This window comes from Pseudophryne corroboree, chromosome 9 (assembly GCF_028390025.1).
Source record: "Pseudophryne corroboree isolate aPseCor3 chromosome 9, aPseCor3.hap2, whole genome shotgun sequence".
Taxonomy (NCBI): domain Eukaryota; kingdom Metazoa; phylum Chordata; class Amphibia; order Anura; family Myobatrachidae; genus Pseudophryne; species Pseudophryne corroboree.
In genome coordinates, this window is record NC_086452.1 from 183,884,247 (window position 1) to 183,904,731 (window position 20,485).

General features: G+C 45.4%; 1 protein-coding gene across 3 annotated transcripts in view; it reads left to right on the forward strand.

Annotated features, from left to right (window-relative positions):
- Positions 1-8,041, forward strand: part of LOC134957819 (dimethylaniline monooxygenase [N-oxide-forming] 2-like) — a 102,521-nt gene extending 94,480 nt beyond the window's left edge. For 2 of the 3 annotated variants that reach the window (XM_063940003.1, XM_063940004.1), the window contains one exon: positions 6,857-8,041. In XM_063940003.1, coding sequence (XP_063796073.1) covers positions 6,857-7,223 — 367 coding nt within the window. In that variant the 3' untranslated portion in view covers positions 7,224-8,041. The remainder of the gene's footprint in view (positions 1-6,856) is intronic. The other variant, XM_063940005.1, reaches the window with a different exon arrangement.
- Positions 8,042-20,485: the final 12,444 nt, after the last annotated feature.

The following is a 20,485-nucleotide window of genomic DNA, read 5'->3' on the forward strand; positions in this document are numbered from 1 at the left end:
TTTCAGTTTTGCACAGTTTGCTGACCACCAGTATATAATATATAGCAGTACGGAACAGTAGGCCACTGCTCTACCTACCTCTGTGTCATCGAGTATACTATCCATCCATCCATACCTGTGGTGCATTTCAGTTGTGCGCAGTATATATAGTAGTAGGCCATTGCTATTGATACTGGCATATAATTCCACACATTAAAAAATGGAGAACAAAAATGTGGAGGGTAAAATAGGGAAAGATCAAGATCCACTTCCACCTCGTGCTGAAGCTGCTGCCACTAGTCATGGCCGAGACGATGAAATGCCATCAACGTCGTCTGCCAAGGCCAATGCACAATGTCATAGTAGAGCGCATGTAAAATCCAAAACACAAAAGTTCAGTAAAATGACCCAAAAATCAAAATTAAAAGCGTCTGAGGAGAAGCGTAAACTTGCCAATATGCCATTTACGACACGGAGTGGCAAGGAACGGCTGAGGCCCTAGCCTATGTTCATGGCTAGTGGTTCAGCTTCACATGAGGATGGAAGCACCTATCCTCTCGCTAGAAAAATGAAAAGACTTAAGCTGGCAAAAGCACAGCAAAGAACTGTGCTTTCTTCTAAATCACAAATACCCAAGGAGAGTCCAATTGTGTCGGTTGCGATGCCTGACCTTCCCAACACTGGACGGGAAGAGGTGGCGCCTTCCATCATTTGCACGCCCCCTGCAAGTGCTGGAAGGAGCACCCGCAGTCCAGTTCCTGATAGTCAAATTGAAGATGTCACTGTTGAAGTACACCAGGATGAGGATATGGGTGTTGCTGGTGCTGAGGAGGAAATTGACAAGGAGGATTCTGATGGTGAGGTGGTTTGTTTAAGTCAGGCACCCGGGGGGACACCTGTTGTCCGTGGGACGAATATGGCCATTGACATGCCTGGTCAAATTACAAAAAAAATCACCTCTTCGGTGTGGAATTATTTTAACACAAATGCGTACAACAGGTGTCAAGACGTGTGTTGCCTTTGTCAAGCTGTAATAAGTAGGGGTAAGGACGTTAACCACCTCGGAACATCCTCCCTTATACGTCACCTGCAGCGCATTCATCATAAGTCAGTGACAAGTTCAAAAACTTTGGATGACAGCGGAAGCAGTCCACTGACCACTAAATCCCTTCCTCTTGTAACCAAGCTCCTGCAAACCACACCACCAACTCCCTCAGTGTCAATTTCCTCCTTACACAGGAAAGCCAATAGTCCTGCTGGCCATGTCACTGGCAAGTCTGACGAGTTCTCTCCTGCCTGGGATTCCTCCGATGCATCCTTGAGTGTAACGCCTACTGCTGCTGGCGCTGCTGTTGTTGCTGCTGGGAGTCGATCGTCATCCCAGAGGGGAAGTCGGGAGACCACTTGTACTACTTCCAGTAAGCAATTGACTGTTCAACAGTCCTTTGCGAGGAAGATGAAATATCACAGAAGTCATCCTGCTGCAAAGCGGATAACTCAGGCCTTGGCAGCTTGGGCGGTGAGAAACGTGTTTCCGTTATCCTCCGTTAATTCACAGGCAACTACAGACTTGATTGAGATACTGTGTCCCCGGTACCAAATACCATCTAGGTTCCATTTCTCTAGGCAGGCGATACCGAAAATGTACACAGACGTCAGAAAAAGAGTCACCAGTTTCCTAAAAAATGCAGTTGTACCCAATGTCCACTTAACCACGGACATGTGGACAAGTGGAGCAGGGCAGACTCAGGACTATATGACTGTGACAGCCCACTGGGTAGATGTATTGCCTCCCGCAGCAAGAACAGCAGCGGCAGCACCAGTAGCAGCATCTCGCAAACACCAACTCGTTCCTAGGCAGGCTACGCTTTGTATCACCGCTTTCCAGAAGAGGCACACAGCTGACAACCTCTTACGGAAACTGAGGAACATCATCGCAGAATGGCTTACCCAAAATGGACTCTCCTGGGGATTTGTGACATCGGACAACGCCAGCAATATTGTGCGTGCATTACATCTGGGCAAATTCCAGCACGTCCCATGTTTTGCACATACATTGAATTTGGTGGTGCAGAATTATTTAAAAAACGACAGAGTAGTGCAAGAGATGCTGTCGGTGGCCCGAAGAATTGCGGGCCACTTTCGGCATTCAGCCACCGCGTGCCGAAGACTGGAGCACCAGCAAACAGTCCTGAACCTGCCCTGCCATCATCTGAAGCAAGAGGTGGTAACGAGGTGGAATTCAACCCTCTATATGCTTCAGAGGATGGAGGAGCAGCAAAAGGCCATTCAAGCCTACGATATAGGCAAAGGAGGGGGAATGCACCTGACTCAAGCGCAGTGGAGAATGATTTCAACGTTGTGCAAGGTTCTGCAACCCTTTGAACTTGCCACACGTGAAGTCAGTTCAGACACTGCCAGCCTGAGTCAGGTCATTCCCCTCATCAGGCTATTGCAGATGAAGCTGGAGACATTGAAGGAGGAGCTAAAACAGAGCGATTCTGCTAGGCATGTGGGACTTGTGGATGGATCCCTTCATTCGCTTAACCAGGATTCACGGGTGGTCAATCTGTTGAAATCAGAGCACTACATTTTGGCCACCGTGCTCGATCCTAGATTTAAAACCTACGTTGTATCTCTCTTTCCGGCAGACACAAGTCTGCAGAGTTCAAAGACCTGCTGGTGAGAAAATTGTCAAGTCAAGCGGAACGTGACCCGTCAACAGCTCCTCCTTCACATTATCCAGCAACTGGGGGTGCGAGGAAAAGGCTAAGAATTCCGAGCCCACCCGCTGGCAGTGATGCAGGGCAGTCTGGAGCGAGTGCTGACATCTGGTCCGGACTGAAGGACCTGCCAACGATTACTGACATGTTGTCTACTGTCACTGCATATGATTCTCTCACCATTGAAAGAATGGTGGAGGATTATATGAGTGACCGCATCCAAGTAGGCACGTCAGACAGTCCGTACCTATACTGGCAGGAAAAAGAGGCAATTTGGAGGCCGTTGCAGAAACTGGCTTTATTTTACCTAGGTTGCTTACCCTCCAGTGTGTACTCCGAAAGAGTGTTTAGAGCAGCCGCTCACCTTGTCAGCAATCGGCGTACGAGGTTACTTCCAGAAAATGTGGAGAAGATGATGTTCATCAAAATGAATTATAATCAATTCCTCCGTGGAGACATTCACCAGCAATTGCCTCCAGAAAGTACACAGGGACCTGAGATGGTGGATTCCAGTGGGGACGAATTAATAATCTGTGAGGAGGGGGATGTACACAGTGAAAGGGGTGAGGAATCGGACGATGAGGAAGAGGTGGACATCTTGCCTCTGTAGAGCCAGTTTGTGCAAGGAGAGATTGATTGCTTCTTTTTTGGTGGAGGCCCAAACCAACCAGTCATTTCAGTCACAGTTGTGTGGCAGACCCTGTCACTGAAATGATGGGTTTGTTAAAGTGTGCATGTCCTGTTTATACAATATAAGGGTGGGTGAGAGGGCCCAAGGACAATTCCATCTTGCACCTCTTTTTTCTTTCATTTTTCTTTGCATCATGTGCTGTTTGGGGACTATTTTTTTGAAGTGCCATCCTGCCTGACACTGCAGTGCCACTCCTAGATGGGCCAGGTGTTTGTGTCGGCCACTTGTGTCGCTTAGCTTAGCCATCCAGCGACCTTGGTGCACCTTTTTTTTCTTTGCATCATGTGCTGTTTGGGGACTATTTTTTTGAAGTGCCATCCTGTCTGACACTGCAGTGCCACTCCTAGATGGGCCAGGTGTTTGTGTCGGCCACTTGGGTCACTTAGCTTAGTCATCCAGCGACCTCGGTGCAAATTTTAGGACTAAAAATAATATTGTGAGGTGTTCAGAATAGACTTAAAATGAGTGGAAATTATGGTTATTGAGGTTAATAATACTATGGGATCAAAATGACCGCCAAATTCTATGATTTAAGCTGTTTTTGAGGGGTTTTTGTAAAAAAACACCCGAATCCAAAACACACCCGAATCCGACAAAAAAATTTCAGGGAGGTTTTGCCAAAACGCGTCCGAATCCAATACACGGCCGCGGAACCGAATCCAAAACCAAAACACAAAAACCGAAAAATGTCCGGTGCACATCACTAGTAAGAACTGTCTGCCAAAACTTTCCATTGTAGAAAGAATGCCACCATTGTGTTTTGTGATTATATCTGCACTAAGTTGCTAATTTAAACAGTCAAATAGGAAGATTATAATCTGCTATACAAATTTATTCTATCATTTCTTTTTATACTGTATATAGTGTATACCTCATATGATGTACTGTCCTTTATAAACTGTTGGGTAACCAGTTAGCTGATGGACAACATGGCCATGACAACTTTGTTAAGGGAGAGTGGGCTGGTCCTTACGAAGTGTGTCTAGAGTCCTTTTTGTTTTAGTATTTACAATCCATGGACATGCCATGTTTGGCATTTATATACTGATGCAGTCAAAGGTGGATTTAGGGGTCAGGTCACCCCTTAGGCACAACATTATTTGCCGCCCCTATCTAAAGAAAACAATTATATGTCTCTCACTGTTGCCTCCCTCCATATCTCCCCATAACCTTTTCATTACTCCTTTCATAGCTCTCCTCAGTCCCCTCCATATCTCACTGCCCTCCCTCTTCCGCAGCTCACACTGTTCTCCTCACACCTCACTGCCCCCCACAGCTCACTTTCCCCCTCACACCTTACTGATCATCCTCCCCCCCAGCTCACTACACCAACACACCTCACTGCCCACATAACTGTTTCTCCACACCTCACTTCCCCCTTACTTCTCACATTGCTCCTATAACAGGTCACTGCTCCATCATCCCCACTGCTCCCATACTGCTTACACTGCACACACACACACACACACACACACACACACACATGCACACACACTTATATCACAAGCAACAGAGTTCTGTCACTCTCTGGCTAGCTAGGGGTTTCCGACAGCTGCCTTTCTTGTTCCCATGTAGCTCTTTCCCCTGCTCACAAATCACTCTCACTCTCCTCTCTGGGTAATAAAAGGGCCACCTGCTCAGCTGCGATGGGCAATGCTGGTGAAAGGGGGGACAGCATGCTGTGTTACCCCTATCAAGTGGCACCCCTAGGCATGTGTGGTATAGAAGATGTCTAGTTAGACAGTTATTGGGTCGATCTCATAGGACTGACATGATAACAGCGTCAAAAGGTTGTCATGGACAAAAGGTCAATAGGTAAAAGGTAGAAAGTGGGTAAGGTTGACAGGTACAAAAGGTCAACAGGGTCAAAAGGTTGACATGTCATTTTGTATGTTTCGTCATATGTGACTGCAATCAGTGGAAACATGTTCCCTCACTGGCTCAATTCACTTGCCATTCTTTGGGAAAGCTGGCTTGCTTTGCTACTGCTGCTCTTGGCAAAGGTTACTCTTCCCAATCATAGTCCACATGGATAGTAAATCAAGCAAAAGTTGGGAAAACATGTAAAAATCCCCCCAAAACTTGTGTTGACTATTTGTGTATCGACCATTGTCATGTCGAACTTTTGTACTTGTTGACTTTAATACATGTTGACCTTTTCTACTTGTTGTCCATATGTTGTCGAGCTACTCACTTGCGACCTAGACACTGTCGACCTATCATCTGGATACCCCCTGGTCACATGCCTCACGTGCCTGGTAGGAAATCCCCCACTGGATCAACAATGACTCTGCTTTAATTCAAATAACTATTAGTGGCACATATTCTTTTAGTATGATGCTTTTGTGATCTACAGTATTACTCAAATTTACTCAAATTCTCTACCCTGATTTTTCATGGAGTTTATTCATTATTTGAATATATATTGTCATTTTGCTAGGGAATATTGTTAAATATCCAAAGACCCAATATATATATATACACACACACACACACACACACACACACACACACACACACACACACACACACACACACACACACACACACACACACACTAATGCTTGAGGAACAGTAACAAAAGAAGTTGAATGTGAAATGTCTCTTGGATTGCGCCCATTAAAACCATAGACAAAGCTTGCACTTGGTCCTTACTTTAAATAAGGTGTTCCTGTAGCATGTACTGGGTGCTCTCATAGAACTTCATTATATTGTACGCGGGATCCGGTCTGAAGATCGACAGTGTCTAGGTCGACAATGTTTAGGTCGACCACTATAGGTCGACAGTCACTAGGTCGACATGGATGGAAGGTCGACAGGGTTTCCAGGTCGACATGTGCTAGGTGGACAGGTCTAAAGGTCGACATGAGTTTTTCACTTTTTTTTTTGTGGATTTTTTCATACTTAACGATCCACGTGAACTACGATTGGAACGGTAAAGTGTGCCGAGCGAAGCGGTAGCGGAGCGAAGGCACCATGCCCGAAGCATGCGAGGGGACGCGGTGCACTAATTTGGGATGCCGGTCACTTTACGAAGAAAACGACACAAATTTTTTTTTAAATCCTCATGTCGTCCTTTAGACCTGTCGACCTAGCACATGTCGACCTAGAAACCCTGTCGACCTTCCATCCATGTCGACCTAGTGACTGTCGACCTATAGTGGTCGACCTAAACATTGTCGACCTAGACACTGTCGATAAAACGAACCACACCCATTGTACGCATGTGGTGACAATGTTGTAACTGACACAGTGTGAATGGTTGGTGAGCATGTATAGGTTCATTTACTTATTTTTTTGTGCTATCAGCAATAAAAAGGCTTTCAAATTGCTTATTAAGTGGGTAACATTACCGTCCATGTGTACAAAAAGTAAAATGTTGAATATGAGCCAAGAATATTTATTATTTTAAGAGACTGTCGTATTATCATTATGAGCAATATTTTCCCTTGTTTCTCAACAGTTTTGGAAAGGGCAGAAGTCAGACTCTGCAAACATACTTTATTGAGTACATGGATGAAATAGCTGTGGAGATGGGAATTTGCCCCAACATAATACATCTGTTGCTTAGAGATCCTAGATTAGCCTGGAATGTATTTTTTGGCCCCTGCACACCATACCAGTATCGTCTAACAGGTCCTGGCAAATGGAGTGGAGCTAGGGAAGCAATCCTGACCCAGTGGAGCCGAACACTAAACCCAGCAAAGACTCGTATTGTTTGCAGATCTACAGAACCTACACCAAGGTTAAAAAAAGTACTTGGCCTCTTTGGATTGCTGGCAGCAATTTTTATTGTTTTTTATTGTGTTGTCTTGAAAACATTAATATGAGCCTTGATGTACATGCATGCAACTGAAGAAATAATGTCTGTAAGACTAGTTTAGATGTGATTTTTCTCAATTTCAGGAATACAGAACTAAACTGAACTAATTAAACGTAAAATTAGGGGGGGGAAATAAAGATAATATTTGTTTACAATGAAAAATGCAAAAACACAGCATAGAGACTTTTGAATGATCAAAACACACCTGCTATTGCTCTATTAATTCCAGTGGTACAGTTGGATGAATTTGCAGCAGAGATGGTGGCTCGGAGGTCAATCTTGCACCAGCCAGTGGAGTGTACAGTATTGTATATGTTGTTAATTCGCCTCTCGCTTATCGTGTCAGGTCTCTAGTAGATACAGGGGGTAAGTCTCTAGTATCTCATACTCGTAGAATCAGATATGAATTTTTATATGTGTAATTTTTATCCAACTCTCACTTCCCATATCCTATGTCTGTTGCTGATGTAACAAGTCTGATGTCTGTAACAGCGAAAAAGGAGAACTATAGATCTAAATATGTATAGTGTTTTATTAATTCATGCAAGGTTTAGGGTAATAGAATGATACAATATTACCCTTTCAAACGTGTCCGAGACACAAGGGATACAGAGGATTTAGATTTCAACTGATAATAATAATAAAAATACTGTATATTATTCATTAGGTCCGCTGTATCTCTTAATCATCTCCCTCTGGTAAAATAATCAGAGGGTCATTCGGGTAAGCTGGACCTGTATACCCTATCAAGACTAAATCACTAACTGCACAGCCAGATAATATGAGAGTTGGATAAAAATGACACTTATAAAAATTCATATCTGATTCTACGAGTATGAGATACTATATACTAGAGACCTGACACGATCAGCGAGAGGCGAATTAACAACATATACAATACTGTACGCTGGGGAGGTACAAAGATTAAGCCGCATACTATACTATATATGATTAATATTATAGCAACATATTCGCAATCATATATGAGAGATATATTCCATGGCATTAGACTAACACCTGATACTAAAGGTGAAAGGTGGATTAACATTATATCTGCTCTTGCATGGCACCTGACACTATAAGTGAGAGGTGTGACATCTGATAGTGTGTTTCAAAAAGACACCACATCACTGTATTATGGGATGTAGGGTAGCCAAAACTTCTTGATGGATTTAACGTTACAAATGAGAGGGGAACTATATAAGAAATATATTGAATACTGATTGTGCAAGGTATTGTGAAATTCTATATCTTTAGACTGATATAGGGCGAGATATTTATCTGGGCAATACAGCTCATCCTAGCTGATTGCAGCATACTGTGAGACACAAGGAACACTGTATTATTATGTTAAATATCGCAACTTATAATTTGTATCCAAATCCCAAAGAGTTTGGGCATTCTGCCAAAGGCATCTAGAGAAACATTAAAGCAGGGGTGGCCAACCAGTCAGAGACAAAGAGCCAAGAAATCTTGTTAGGTACATCAAAGAGCCGACTTCGAGCCGAAGGCGCACTTGCAAAAATAAGGTGTGACCTTGTGCCTGCTAGCCAACGCCCGGTATAAAATACATTGAAAAAGCCAGATCCAACATAAAATACAATGAAAAAGCCACTTCTACATCAAATAATTTAAAAAGTCAGATCCGCAGAAAATATATTTTAAAAGCCAGATTCACATAATACACTTCAGTTCCCCCATGTGTCACTCCAGCCAGCACCCGCCTGTGTCACTCCAGCCAGCTCCCCCATGTGTATTTGGCGCCCTCAGTTCTCAGTCTACGTAGTGCTGCTGCAGGTCTGGCTGGAGTGCAGCAGTTTACAGATCTCTTGTGGTCACGTGACTTTGAGTGTTGGGAGCCACATTTGAATAAAGAAAGAGCCGCATGTGGCTCAAGAGCCACGCGTTGGCCTCCCCTGCATTAAAGTAACAGCTCCGATAAATTTTTGCTAATATGCAACAAAAATTATAAATAAATAAATACAGGACAGCATTGATTGACGTGTATTCAAACAGGAATTTAATAGGACAGACATAAAAGAGACGCTCAGTTTTTAAACAAATTTATGTTTATGTGATTTTTTCTTTTTTCTGTTTGTGATTCACAGTGTTGTTATATTTTCACATATATGTTATTTGTGTTTTTTTGTAATATTTCGCATATAAGTTGATTATTTAAACACGTTAAAGTTTAAGCGTGTTACATTTTAAGTAACTAATTAAAAGTTAAATTTTAAACCTCTGTGCACCGAAGACAGATCCCTTTTCTTTCTATTTGTTCCTTATCCTCAACCATGACATGATCTGTGGTAGCACCCCCTATATAAAAATTATAAATAATTGATATTACATTGCAATTAGGGGTATCCTCCAATCTTTTCCTGTGCAAGTAACCATTCCCCTTCCCCCTTTTCCTTTTTGAGACCAGCCAGTGGAGGCAATTGAGTGTACCTTGCAAAATGAAGAGTAAGCACTTAAATGCAAGATGAAGTCCCGTCTCTAAATGTATAAAATGAAGGGTGCACTTTCCAGTTGCATTTCAGAGGTGGATGCTTCTGCACCTGCTCTTGAGCCTGTTAGCGGAGTTGTAGCAGCGATATTATGCAAATGCTAGTGTCAGCCTTCCCCTTGTGTAGTAGCATGTGCCTGAATTTGCAAACACTGAGGCGCCCACTTTCTTTGTCTGTGCATGCTGTAACGCTGCAGGGGAATCTGGACATGCCACCACTGGCGCACTACAGGCATTTGCACCTGCAGGTGCTGTTTCTTTGTCCATACATATGGCGGTATGTAATGCAGCTTAAGTTCGGCGGCCGTGCGGGATACCGGACAAACTCAGATGTTTTTTTTAAAGGGGCAATCACTTACAAGGCGTGCTTTTGCATTGTAACTGATTGCCCCTTTAAAAAAAAGTCTGCGTTCGACTGGTATCCTGCACGGCCGCCGAACTCGGGCAGCATTGCATCCCACCGATGTTCTCTGTGGAAGTGACTGTGTACCTGAGAATGCAGCTGCTTTCACTGACATTCCAGCGATACTCCCCTAACATGCCTACAGGATGGATTCTCTTTGGATTCACTTCAGACTACTTCCAGGTCACCTCCCAGGAATGCCCATGGATGTGCCACTCCATTTCTGATACCATCTGAGCTGTACGTAGCAGTTTCTTTTTGCATACACTCAGGGTAATGCATGCACAGTTCTGGACGAAAATGAAAGTTCCAAAAGTGCCACTAATTTAACTTTAACTTTAGGTACCTATCCAAAATATATTACTGCAATGACCAGGAGTATAGCAAGAACTTTGTGGGTTCCATAGCAACATTTTGAAGGGGCCCCTGTCCTAATGGGTCCAGAGAGACGTTTCTCCGCAAGTTTATTTTATTCCCCATATTAGTGCCCTAGTTCATGTTATGTCACATTGTAGGGCTGCAAGTACACATCATGCAACATAGTACCCCCAATTCACATTATGACATAGGGTCAATAAGAGTCGGATCCATTCCGACATGCAGTTGTCGGAATGGATCCGACAACCCCTATTCAATGCACATCCAAATCCGACTGTCGGGTTTGGCCATACACAAGGACCCGTCCTGCCGCTGATGCGCTGACAGCAGCGGCCAGGTGCACAGATGGTGGCAGGAGAGAGCAGGACGGCGGCGAAGGTAAGCTGGGCGACGGAGGGAAGCAGAGATCTGCGGCGGCAGGAGGTGCTGGCAGCAGGGACAGAGGTGCCTGTTGGCAGCGGGGAGAGCACAGATCGGCAGCCGGCGGGAGAAGCTGGCTGCGGGGGGACATGTCTGCGGCGGTGGGGGGGGGGGGGGCGCTGCAGTGAGAGAGGTGCCTGGCCAGGGGACAGCCAGGCACCTCTCTCCCTGCAGCGCCTCCCCCACCGCTGCAGACATGTCCCCCCGCAGCCAGCTCCTCCTGCCGGCTGCCGATCTGTGCTCTCCCCGCTGCCCGCAGCACCCACTTGTCTTCTCACCTCAATCCGACTTGTTTCCAAGTCAGATTGAGTTTGTCAGAAAAGGGGCCAAAACCTATCGGATTTGGCCCCGTTTCAGACAGAAGCACATGGATCGGCGGCTATTCCGCCGATCCGCGTGTTTCCCGACTTGTCGGAAAAAATCAGCCCCTATTGAATAGGTCGGAACCCCTTCTGACCTATTTCTGTCGGAAGCTGCCGTCTTTCCGACAAGACGGCAGCGTCCGACACTTATTGAATACAGCCCATAGAGTGCTCCCAGTTCATATTATGCTACATTACAGTGATAGCCCCAGTTCATATTATTCCACATTACAGTGCAGCTCCCAGTTCATGTTATGCCATACTATTGTGCCTACACTTTATATTGGGCCATGTTACAGTGCCCCAGTTCATATTATGTAACATTATAATGCCCTCCAGATCATTTAATCCCACAACAATGAGCAGGTCCAAGGGCATAACTAGATATATTGTAGTCTTCAAGGCAAAAGTTTGTAGCGGCTACTTTGTGTCTACCAATGGTGAATCATGCATATAACACATGTAACTTTGATGAGGAAGAAGGGCCCCTCTCAGCTCTGTGCCCCATAGCAGCAGCACGTCCTGCACCTGTGGTAGTTATGCCCTTTGTGGTGACCTAAGAAGATTATGGTGCCGGATTTTAAAATGGAGGTTAGAAAAGATGTTTATATCACGTAAAATTTCCCTAACCCACAATTTTCCCTAACATCAATTTTATCCAAAATTAAAATCCCAAAAGTGCCCCAAATTCTGCTTTAAACTGTAGGTACCTATAAAAAAATATGTCACTGCGGTGATAGAAGTTGATTATAGTGCTCAGTGTTTAAATGGGTGATGGAAGCATTTTTTTTACAGTACATAACATTTCCTGAGACCATTGATTTTGGCTGAAATCGAAAAATCCAAAATTGCCACAAAATTCTGGTACCTTTCCAAAACGTATTGTCAGGGTTTTCAGATTTTTTTGTGTGCATGTCACTGGCAAATAGTCACTAAACTACTGAATATCGATGTTGCATATAGTTTGCATGTACCCTGAATCAGGACCACTGTATATTTAGGCATATTTCATCCAGTATGACAATAATCACTTGAAGACTCAAATGTGGCTCATGTGATACAGTATACATCAGTGGTATCCAAGTGGTTGGGTATGCATGACCGGCATTCATGAGACCACGGGTCAGCATACCGTCGCCGGTATCCCAGCAGCGGAATGCCAGTAGGGTGGGAGGCGAGAGCAACAAGCCCTTAGCGTGCTCAGTGGCGACCTGTGGTCACCACAGGTTCTATTACTACTCCATGGGTGTGGTGGACACCCACGGGTGGGAATAGTCCGTTTTGGTCGGCATGCCGACCATCGGGACTGTAAGTGGGCGGGATTAAGGGGCTGGTATTGTGACTGGCGGTCTCCTGCCTGACCAGCGGTCACATAACTGCAACCCATATTCAACAAGCAGACTTACAGCCCCTATGGAATTAACATCCAGCATGTCCTGCCACAGTTTTAGCATGACCTAATAGCAAAACTGAGGCAGGTAATGCCAGCAGATGTATGTTAAAATAGGATTTTAATACCTACCGGTAAATCCTTTTCTCTTAGTCCGTAGAGGATGCTGGGGACTCCGTAAGGACCATGGGGTATAGACGGGATCCGCAGGAGACATGGGCACACTAAAAGACTTTGACTGAGTGTGAACTGGCTCCTCCCTCTATGTTCCTCCTCCAGAACTCAGTTAGAAAACTGTGCCCAGGGAGACGAACATTTCGAGGAAAGAATTTATTGTGTAAACACGGTGAGTGTCATACCAGCTCACACCACGAACATACCGTAGAATGTGGCATTCAATAGAAAACCAGCCAACGGCATGAACAATACACAGCCACATGCTGAGAGAATATGTAACACAACCTGTGTGTCAACACAACCAATAATAATACACCGCATGCCCTGGCATGCACAACGTCAGCAACAGCCGACAGAAAAGAAACACCACAAGAGTGTAACCATAACCAATAACTGCAGAGACAGTATGCACTGGGACGGGTGCCCAGCATCCTCTACGGACTAAGAGAAAAGGATTTACCGGTAGGTATTAAAATCCTATTTTCTCATACGTCCTAGAGGATGCTGGGGACTCTGTAAGGACCATGGGGTTTATACCAAAGCTCCAGACCGGGCGGAAAAGTGCGGACGACTCTGCAGCACCGATTGATCAACCATGAGGTCCCCATCAGCCAGGGTATCAAACTTGTAGAGCTTAGCAAAAGTGTTTTAACCCGACCAAGTAACCGCTCGGCAAATCTGAACCGCCGAGACTCCTCGGGCATCCACCCAAGAAGAGCCCATCTTCCTAGCAGAATGAGTCTCCACCGACTTCGGTAACGGCAATCCAGCCGTAGGACGAGCACGCGGAATCGTAACACAGATCCAGCGTATAACAGACTGCATAGACGCAGGCGCCCCAATCACCGGCATACCGGACAAACAGAGCCTCTGTTTCCCCAATCTGAGCCAAATTGGTGACATAAATATTCAAAGCCCTGACTACATAGAGAGACCTTGAATCAGCCAATGCCTAAGCCACCACAGTCATCAATAAGCAGGTTTCTGCGAAACACCGAAAACACTTTTGGCAGAACTAATATCCGAGTTCTCAAATCCGCTCTATCCACCTGGCAAATCAAACAGGGGCTCTTGTGAGACCCAGCCACTACTTCCGACATCCGCCCTGCGGACGCCAAAGCCAAAAGCATGACCACTCTCCAAGAGAGAATTTTGAACACAACCTTTCATAAAGGTTCCAACAGTTTGACACAAGAAAACGCAACACCACGTCAAGGTCCCACGGTGCCAAGGGGCACAAATGGAGGTTGGATGTGCAGTACTCCTTCCACAAAGGACGAACTTCCGGAAAGGTTGCCAATTCTTTCTCAAAGAAAATTTATAGGCCAAAACCGCACTGTAATGGGGCTTAACTTAAGGCCTGCACCCACACCGTCTTGCAAAGAATAGAGAAAAACGACCCAGCTGAAAACTTCCGTAGTAGCCTTCTTGGATTCACACCAAGACACACATTTTCTCCAAACACGGTGGTAAGGCTTTGCCGTTACTATGAATCTAGCCCGAAGAAGTGTGGAAACGACTTCTCTGGGAATATCCTTTTCTGGGTAGGATATGGCGTTCAACCGCCACGCCATCAAACGCAGCCACGGTAAGTCTTGATACTCGCCCGGATCTTGTTGTAACAGTTCCTCGCGTAGAGGAAGAGGTCAGAGATCTTCTATGAGTAAATCCTGAAGAACTGGATACCAAGCCCTCCTCGTTTAGACCGGAACAATGAGGATCACCTGAACCTTTGTACTTCTTACGTTTATCACCTTCAGAAGAGTGAAAACGGAGGGGACACATAGACCAACTGAAAACACTCAAGGCGTCCCGAGGACCTCCACTGCTATAGCTTGAGTGTCTTCTGACCTGGAACAATATCACTGAGATCTCTCGTTGAGGCGAGACGCCAACCTGTCCAATTGAGGCACTCCTCAAAGACTTGTCGCTTCAGTGAAAATTTCTCGATGACGACCGTATTTCTCCCGGATGGAGATCGTGTCTGCAGAGGAATCTAAGGCTCCGTCGTTCACATCCGGAACGAAGACTGCTAATACAGCGTTTACCAGTCTTTCCACCCAGTGGAAAACTTTTTTCGGCATCTGTCATCGCCGCTTTGCTCCTTGTACTGCCCTAGCGGCTTACTTACACCACTGCTGTCAAGTCGTCCGACAGACTTAACACGGGCAGATCACGAAGCATATGTTCATTGAAAATAGCTCTTAATTCAAGAAAGCTTATTGCAGACAAGCTTCCCAGCTTGACCTTTTCCTCTGGAAATTCTTCCCTTGCACGGACTGCTCCCCAGTCTCGGAGATCTGCATGCATGCACACCAGGATCTCATCCTGTATTTCGAACCTTCGTCCCTCTAGGAGGTGAGAACTGAACCGACACCACAGGAGTGAAAACCTGGCTATCAGGATTATATTCCGGCGCATAGGCAGGTGAGACCCGGACCACTGCCCTCATTCCGAGTTGTTCGCTCGCTAGCTGCTTTTAGCAGCATTGCACACGCTATGCCGCCGCCTACTGGGAGTGAATATTAGCTTTGCAGAATTGCGAGCGAAAGATTAGCAGAATTGCGAATAGAATAGGGAATAGAAATTTCTTAGCAGTTTCTGAGTAGCTCGAGACTTACTCTGCCACTGCGATCAGTTCAGTCAGTTTCGTTCCTGGTCTGACGTCACAAACACACCCAGCGTTCGCCCAGCCACTCCCCCATTTCTCCAGACACTCCCACGTTTTTCCCTGACATTCCTGCGTTTTTCCCGCACACTCCCATAAAACGGTCAGTTTCCGCCCAGAAACACCCACTTCCTGTCAATCACACTCCGATCACCAGAACGATGAAAAATCTTCGTTAAGCCGTGAGTAAAATACCAAACTTTTGTGCTAATTTACTTGGCGCAGACGCACTGCGAACATTGCACATGCGCAGTTTGCGACTTGTCGCACCGATGCGAAGAAAAAGAACGAGCGAACAACTCGGAATGAGGGCCAATATATCCAACTGGCCCCGTGAAACCACTCTGGCATCTGACCTGCTCACCGAAAAGGCCTCTGAGGCCGCACCGATCTTCTTCATCAACGGAACATATTGATGGATTGTCACTGCAAATCAGATCCGACTCCGGATCCCAGTGTCGGACTGGGGCATGAAGGGCCCACCGGGGGAATGCAGTGATAGGGGCCCATACTTAAGGGTGTGGCCAGCCTACAAAGCGGGTGTGGCCAGCCTCCACAGAGGCTTGAAATACACAATAGCCTAGTGCAGTGTAATGCAACGTATCTACCATGTATTATACAAGTGCACAGTCTGGAACCTGATCCCTAGAGGGAGGAGTGGGCCCTCAGGCAGCAGGGCCTACCGGTGGTTTCCCTGGTACCCTTGTGGGCCAGTCCGACCCTGCCGGATCCTCAGACCTCTTTCCACAGGAACATACAGAACTTTAACCGTTCCGCATCTACTCTGATACCCACCTCCGACGCTTGCGTCATTGGGAATAACAGCCTTTCCCTGTGTTGAAGAACAGTCAGAGAGAAAACAACGATTTGCACCACTTGTGTCTTGAGCTCGCCGTAATCCGGAGAGTGTACCAGTGCAGAACAACAATGGCTCTTACTATTGAAAGAATACCATCCCCCTGCCATCACTCCAGTGAACTGGCAAAGACAATCCTGGATATCCACCCAGGTAATCAGAAAGCGGAGAACAACGCACTTTTTTTTTAAAACAGGGACAGCAGGACAATGCTCTGAACCTGACGCACCTCTGGTATGGCATCGCATACTACCTCCCCTTCCAGAGGGGAAACGGCAAGATCTATTAAAAAAAAATAGTGAGGGGAAACATCTGTAACGCCAGAATGTCCCCCTTTGGATTCTTTAATTAACTCACAGGTCCTAGTCTATTCCCAGACTGACTGAAAAGTAGTAGACGAGTTCCCACCGGAGTGGCCTCCAGCCAGATAGACTCAGCGACATGCGGTGGATGTGGTAGAAACAGAAAACTACATCCGCTTCTGCGAACCTAACAAGGCTGCAGAACTCTTACCTTTTCACCTTTCACTGTCTGCACAGAAAAGAAAAAAAGAACGGTATCGAACCGGTTAAAACAACTGCATCCCACAAAAGAATGCATCACCAACTGTTGTGAAAGGGACTAACTCATGAAGTTAGATTTACCAGCCGTATTCGCCGAGATTGACTGAACTGAGGCATCACCAACATCGGTACACCGTCCCAGGAAGAAACTCCAGTATCTTTCGGAGTCAGCCTCAGCAGTCCCCCAGCCACACCTCCTGTATACGCACGGCAGTCTGCCGCAATGTTATAGAGAAGAACCACCATAAGGAACATCCCCTCTCCTTTTAGGGTAAATCTATTGGATGCCTATCCGAATATAAACACTCCCCCATGCGCATGTAATGCAAATTACATCAAAGCATAGAAATAAAATATCACTTAGCTTCCTGTATATGATCCTTTGAGACAGGGCACCCATATCCTCATCCTGGTATACTTCAACAGTGACATCTTCAATTTGACTATCAGGAACTGGACTGCGGGTGCTCCTTCCAGCACTTGCAGGGGGCGTGCAAATGGTGGAAGGCGCCACCTCTTCCCGTCCAGTGTTGGGAAGGTCAGGCATCGCAACCGACACAATTGTACTCTCCTTGGGGATTTGTGATTTAGAAGAACGCACAGTTCTTTGCTGTGCTTTTGCCAGCTTGTCTTTTCATTTTTCTAGCGAGAGGATGAGTGCTTCCATCCTCATGTGAAGCTGAACCACTAGTCATGAGGAACATAGGAGAGGGCCTCAGCCGTTCCTTGCCACTCCGTGTCGTAAATGGCATATTGGCAAGTTTACGCTTCTTTTCAGACTATTTTAATTGTGATTTTTTGGGTCATTTTACTGAACTTTTGTTTTTTGGATTTTACATGCTCTCTACTATGACATTGGGCATCGGCCTTGGTAGACAACGTTGATCGCATTTCATCGTCTCGGCCATGACTAGTGGCAGCAGCTTCAGCACGAAGTGGAAGTGGATCTTGATCTTTCCCTATTTTTTTAACCTCCACATTTTTGTTCTCCATATTTTAATGCGCACAACTAAAAGCCACCACAGGTATACAATGTAGATGGATGGATAGTATAGTATTATATTACTTATGGAGGACGAGTGACTGACGACACAGAGGTAGGTACAGCCGTGGCCTACCGTACTGCTTATATGTATAATATACTGTATATAACGGACCTGGTGGACACTGTCAGCAGACTGCTAAACTAGTATGAAGAAAAAAAAAAACACCACAGGTAGGTATACAATACAATGTAGATGGATGGATAGTAAGTATAGTATTATATTACTTATGGACGACGAGTGCACTGACGACACAGAGGTAGGTACAGCCGTGGCCTACCATACTGCTTATATATATATAATATAGTGTATATAACGGACCTGGTGGACACTGTCAGCAGACTGCTAAACTAGTATGAAGAAAAAAAACCCCACCACAGGTAGGTATACAATGTAGATGGATGGATAGTAAGTATAGTATTATATTACTTATGGACGACGAGTGCACTGACGACACAGAGGTAGGTACAGCCGTGGCCTACCGTACTGCTTATATATATAATATACTGTATATAACGGACCTGGTGGACACTGTCAGCAGACTGCTAGACTAGTATGAAGAAAAAAAAAACCACCACAGGTAGGTATACAATACAATGTAGATGGATGGATAGTAAGTATAGTATTATATTACTTATGGACGACGAGTGCACTGACGACACAGAGGTAGGTACAGCCGTGGCCTACCGTACTGCTTATATATATAATATACTGTATATAACGGACCTGGTGGACACTGTCAGCAGACTGCTAAACTAGTATGAAGAAAAAAACCCCCCACCACAGGTAGGTATACAATGTAGATGGATGGATAGTAAGTATAGTATTATATTACTTATGGACGACGAGTGCACTGACGACACAGAGGTAGGTACAGCCGTGGCCTACCGTACTGCTTATATATATAATATACTGTATATAACGGACCTGGTGGACACTGTCAGCAGACTGCTAAACTAGTATGAAGAAAAAAAACCCCACCACAGGTAGTTATACAATGTAGATGGATGGATAGTAAGTATAGTATTATATTACTTATGGACGACGAGTGCACTGACGACACAGAGGTAGGTACAGCCGTGGCCTACCGTACTGCTTATATATATAATATACTGTATATAACGGACCTGGTGGACACTGTCAGCAGACTGCTAAACTAGTATGAAGAAAAAAAAACCCACCACAGGTAGGTATACAATAATGTAGATGGATGGATAGTAAGTATAGTATTATATTACTTATGGACGATGAGTGCACTGACGACACAGAGGTAGGTACAGCCGTGGCCTACCGTACTGCTTATATATATAATATACTGTATATAACGGACCTGGTGGACACTGTCAGCAGACTGCTAAACTAGTATGAAGAAAAAAAAAAACACCACAGGAGTGTTTTTCAGGCAGACAAACGTATACTGGACTGGTGGTCACTGTCAGCAAAACTGTGCACTGTACTCCTGCTATAACTGCTCCCCAGTCCCCACAATTAGGCAGTGTGAGCAGTGCACTCAGCACAGATATATCATGCAGCAGTGCAGCACACTGAGCACAGATATGGTGGAGCGTTTTTTTTAAGGCAGAGTAACAAAGGATTAAACTAACTCACTGGTGGTAAACCCTGCACTGTACTCCCTAACAGCTGCTCCCCGTCCCCAATCCTCCCCACATAACTAAGTCACTCAGTTTACTCTGTTCTTTTCTAATATAACGGAGAGGACGCCAGCCACGTCCTCTCCCTATCAATCTCAATGCACGTGTGAAAACGGCGGCGACGCGCGGCTCCTTATATAGAATCCGAATCTCGCGAGAATCCGACAGCGGGATGATGACGTTCGGGCGCGCTCGGGTTAACCGAGCAAGGCGGGAGGATCCGAGTCGCTCGGACCCGTGTAAAAAAAAGGTGAAGTTCGGGCGGGTCGGATCCCGAGGATCCGAACCCGCTCATCACTACTATATATACTGCGCACAACTGAAATGCACCACAGGTATGGATGGATAGTTTACTTGACGACACAGAAGTAGGTAGAGCAGTGGCCTACTGTACCGTACTGCTATATATTATATACTGGTGGTCAGCAAAATGATGCACTGTCCTCCTACTATATATATACTGTGCAAAACTTAAATGCACCACAGTTATGGATGGATAGTATAATTGACGACACAGAGGTAGGTAGAGCAGTGGCCTACTGTACCGTACTGCTATATATTATATACTGGTGGTCAGCAAAATTATGCACTGTACTCCTACTATATATACTACAATGCAGCACAGATATGGAGCATTTTTCAGGCAGAGAACGTATAATACTGGTCGTCACTGTTCACTGGTCAGCAAAACTCTGCACTGTACTCCTCCTATATAATACTGGTGGTCCCCAGTCCCCACAATAAAGCAGTGTGAGCACAGATATTTGCAGCACACTGAGCACAGATATGGAGCGTTTTTCAGGCAGACAACGTATACTGGTGGTCACTGGTCAGCAAAACTCTGCACT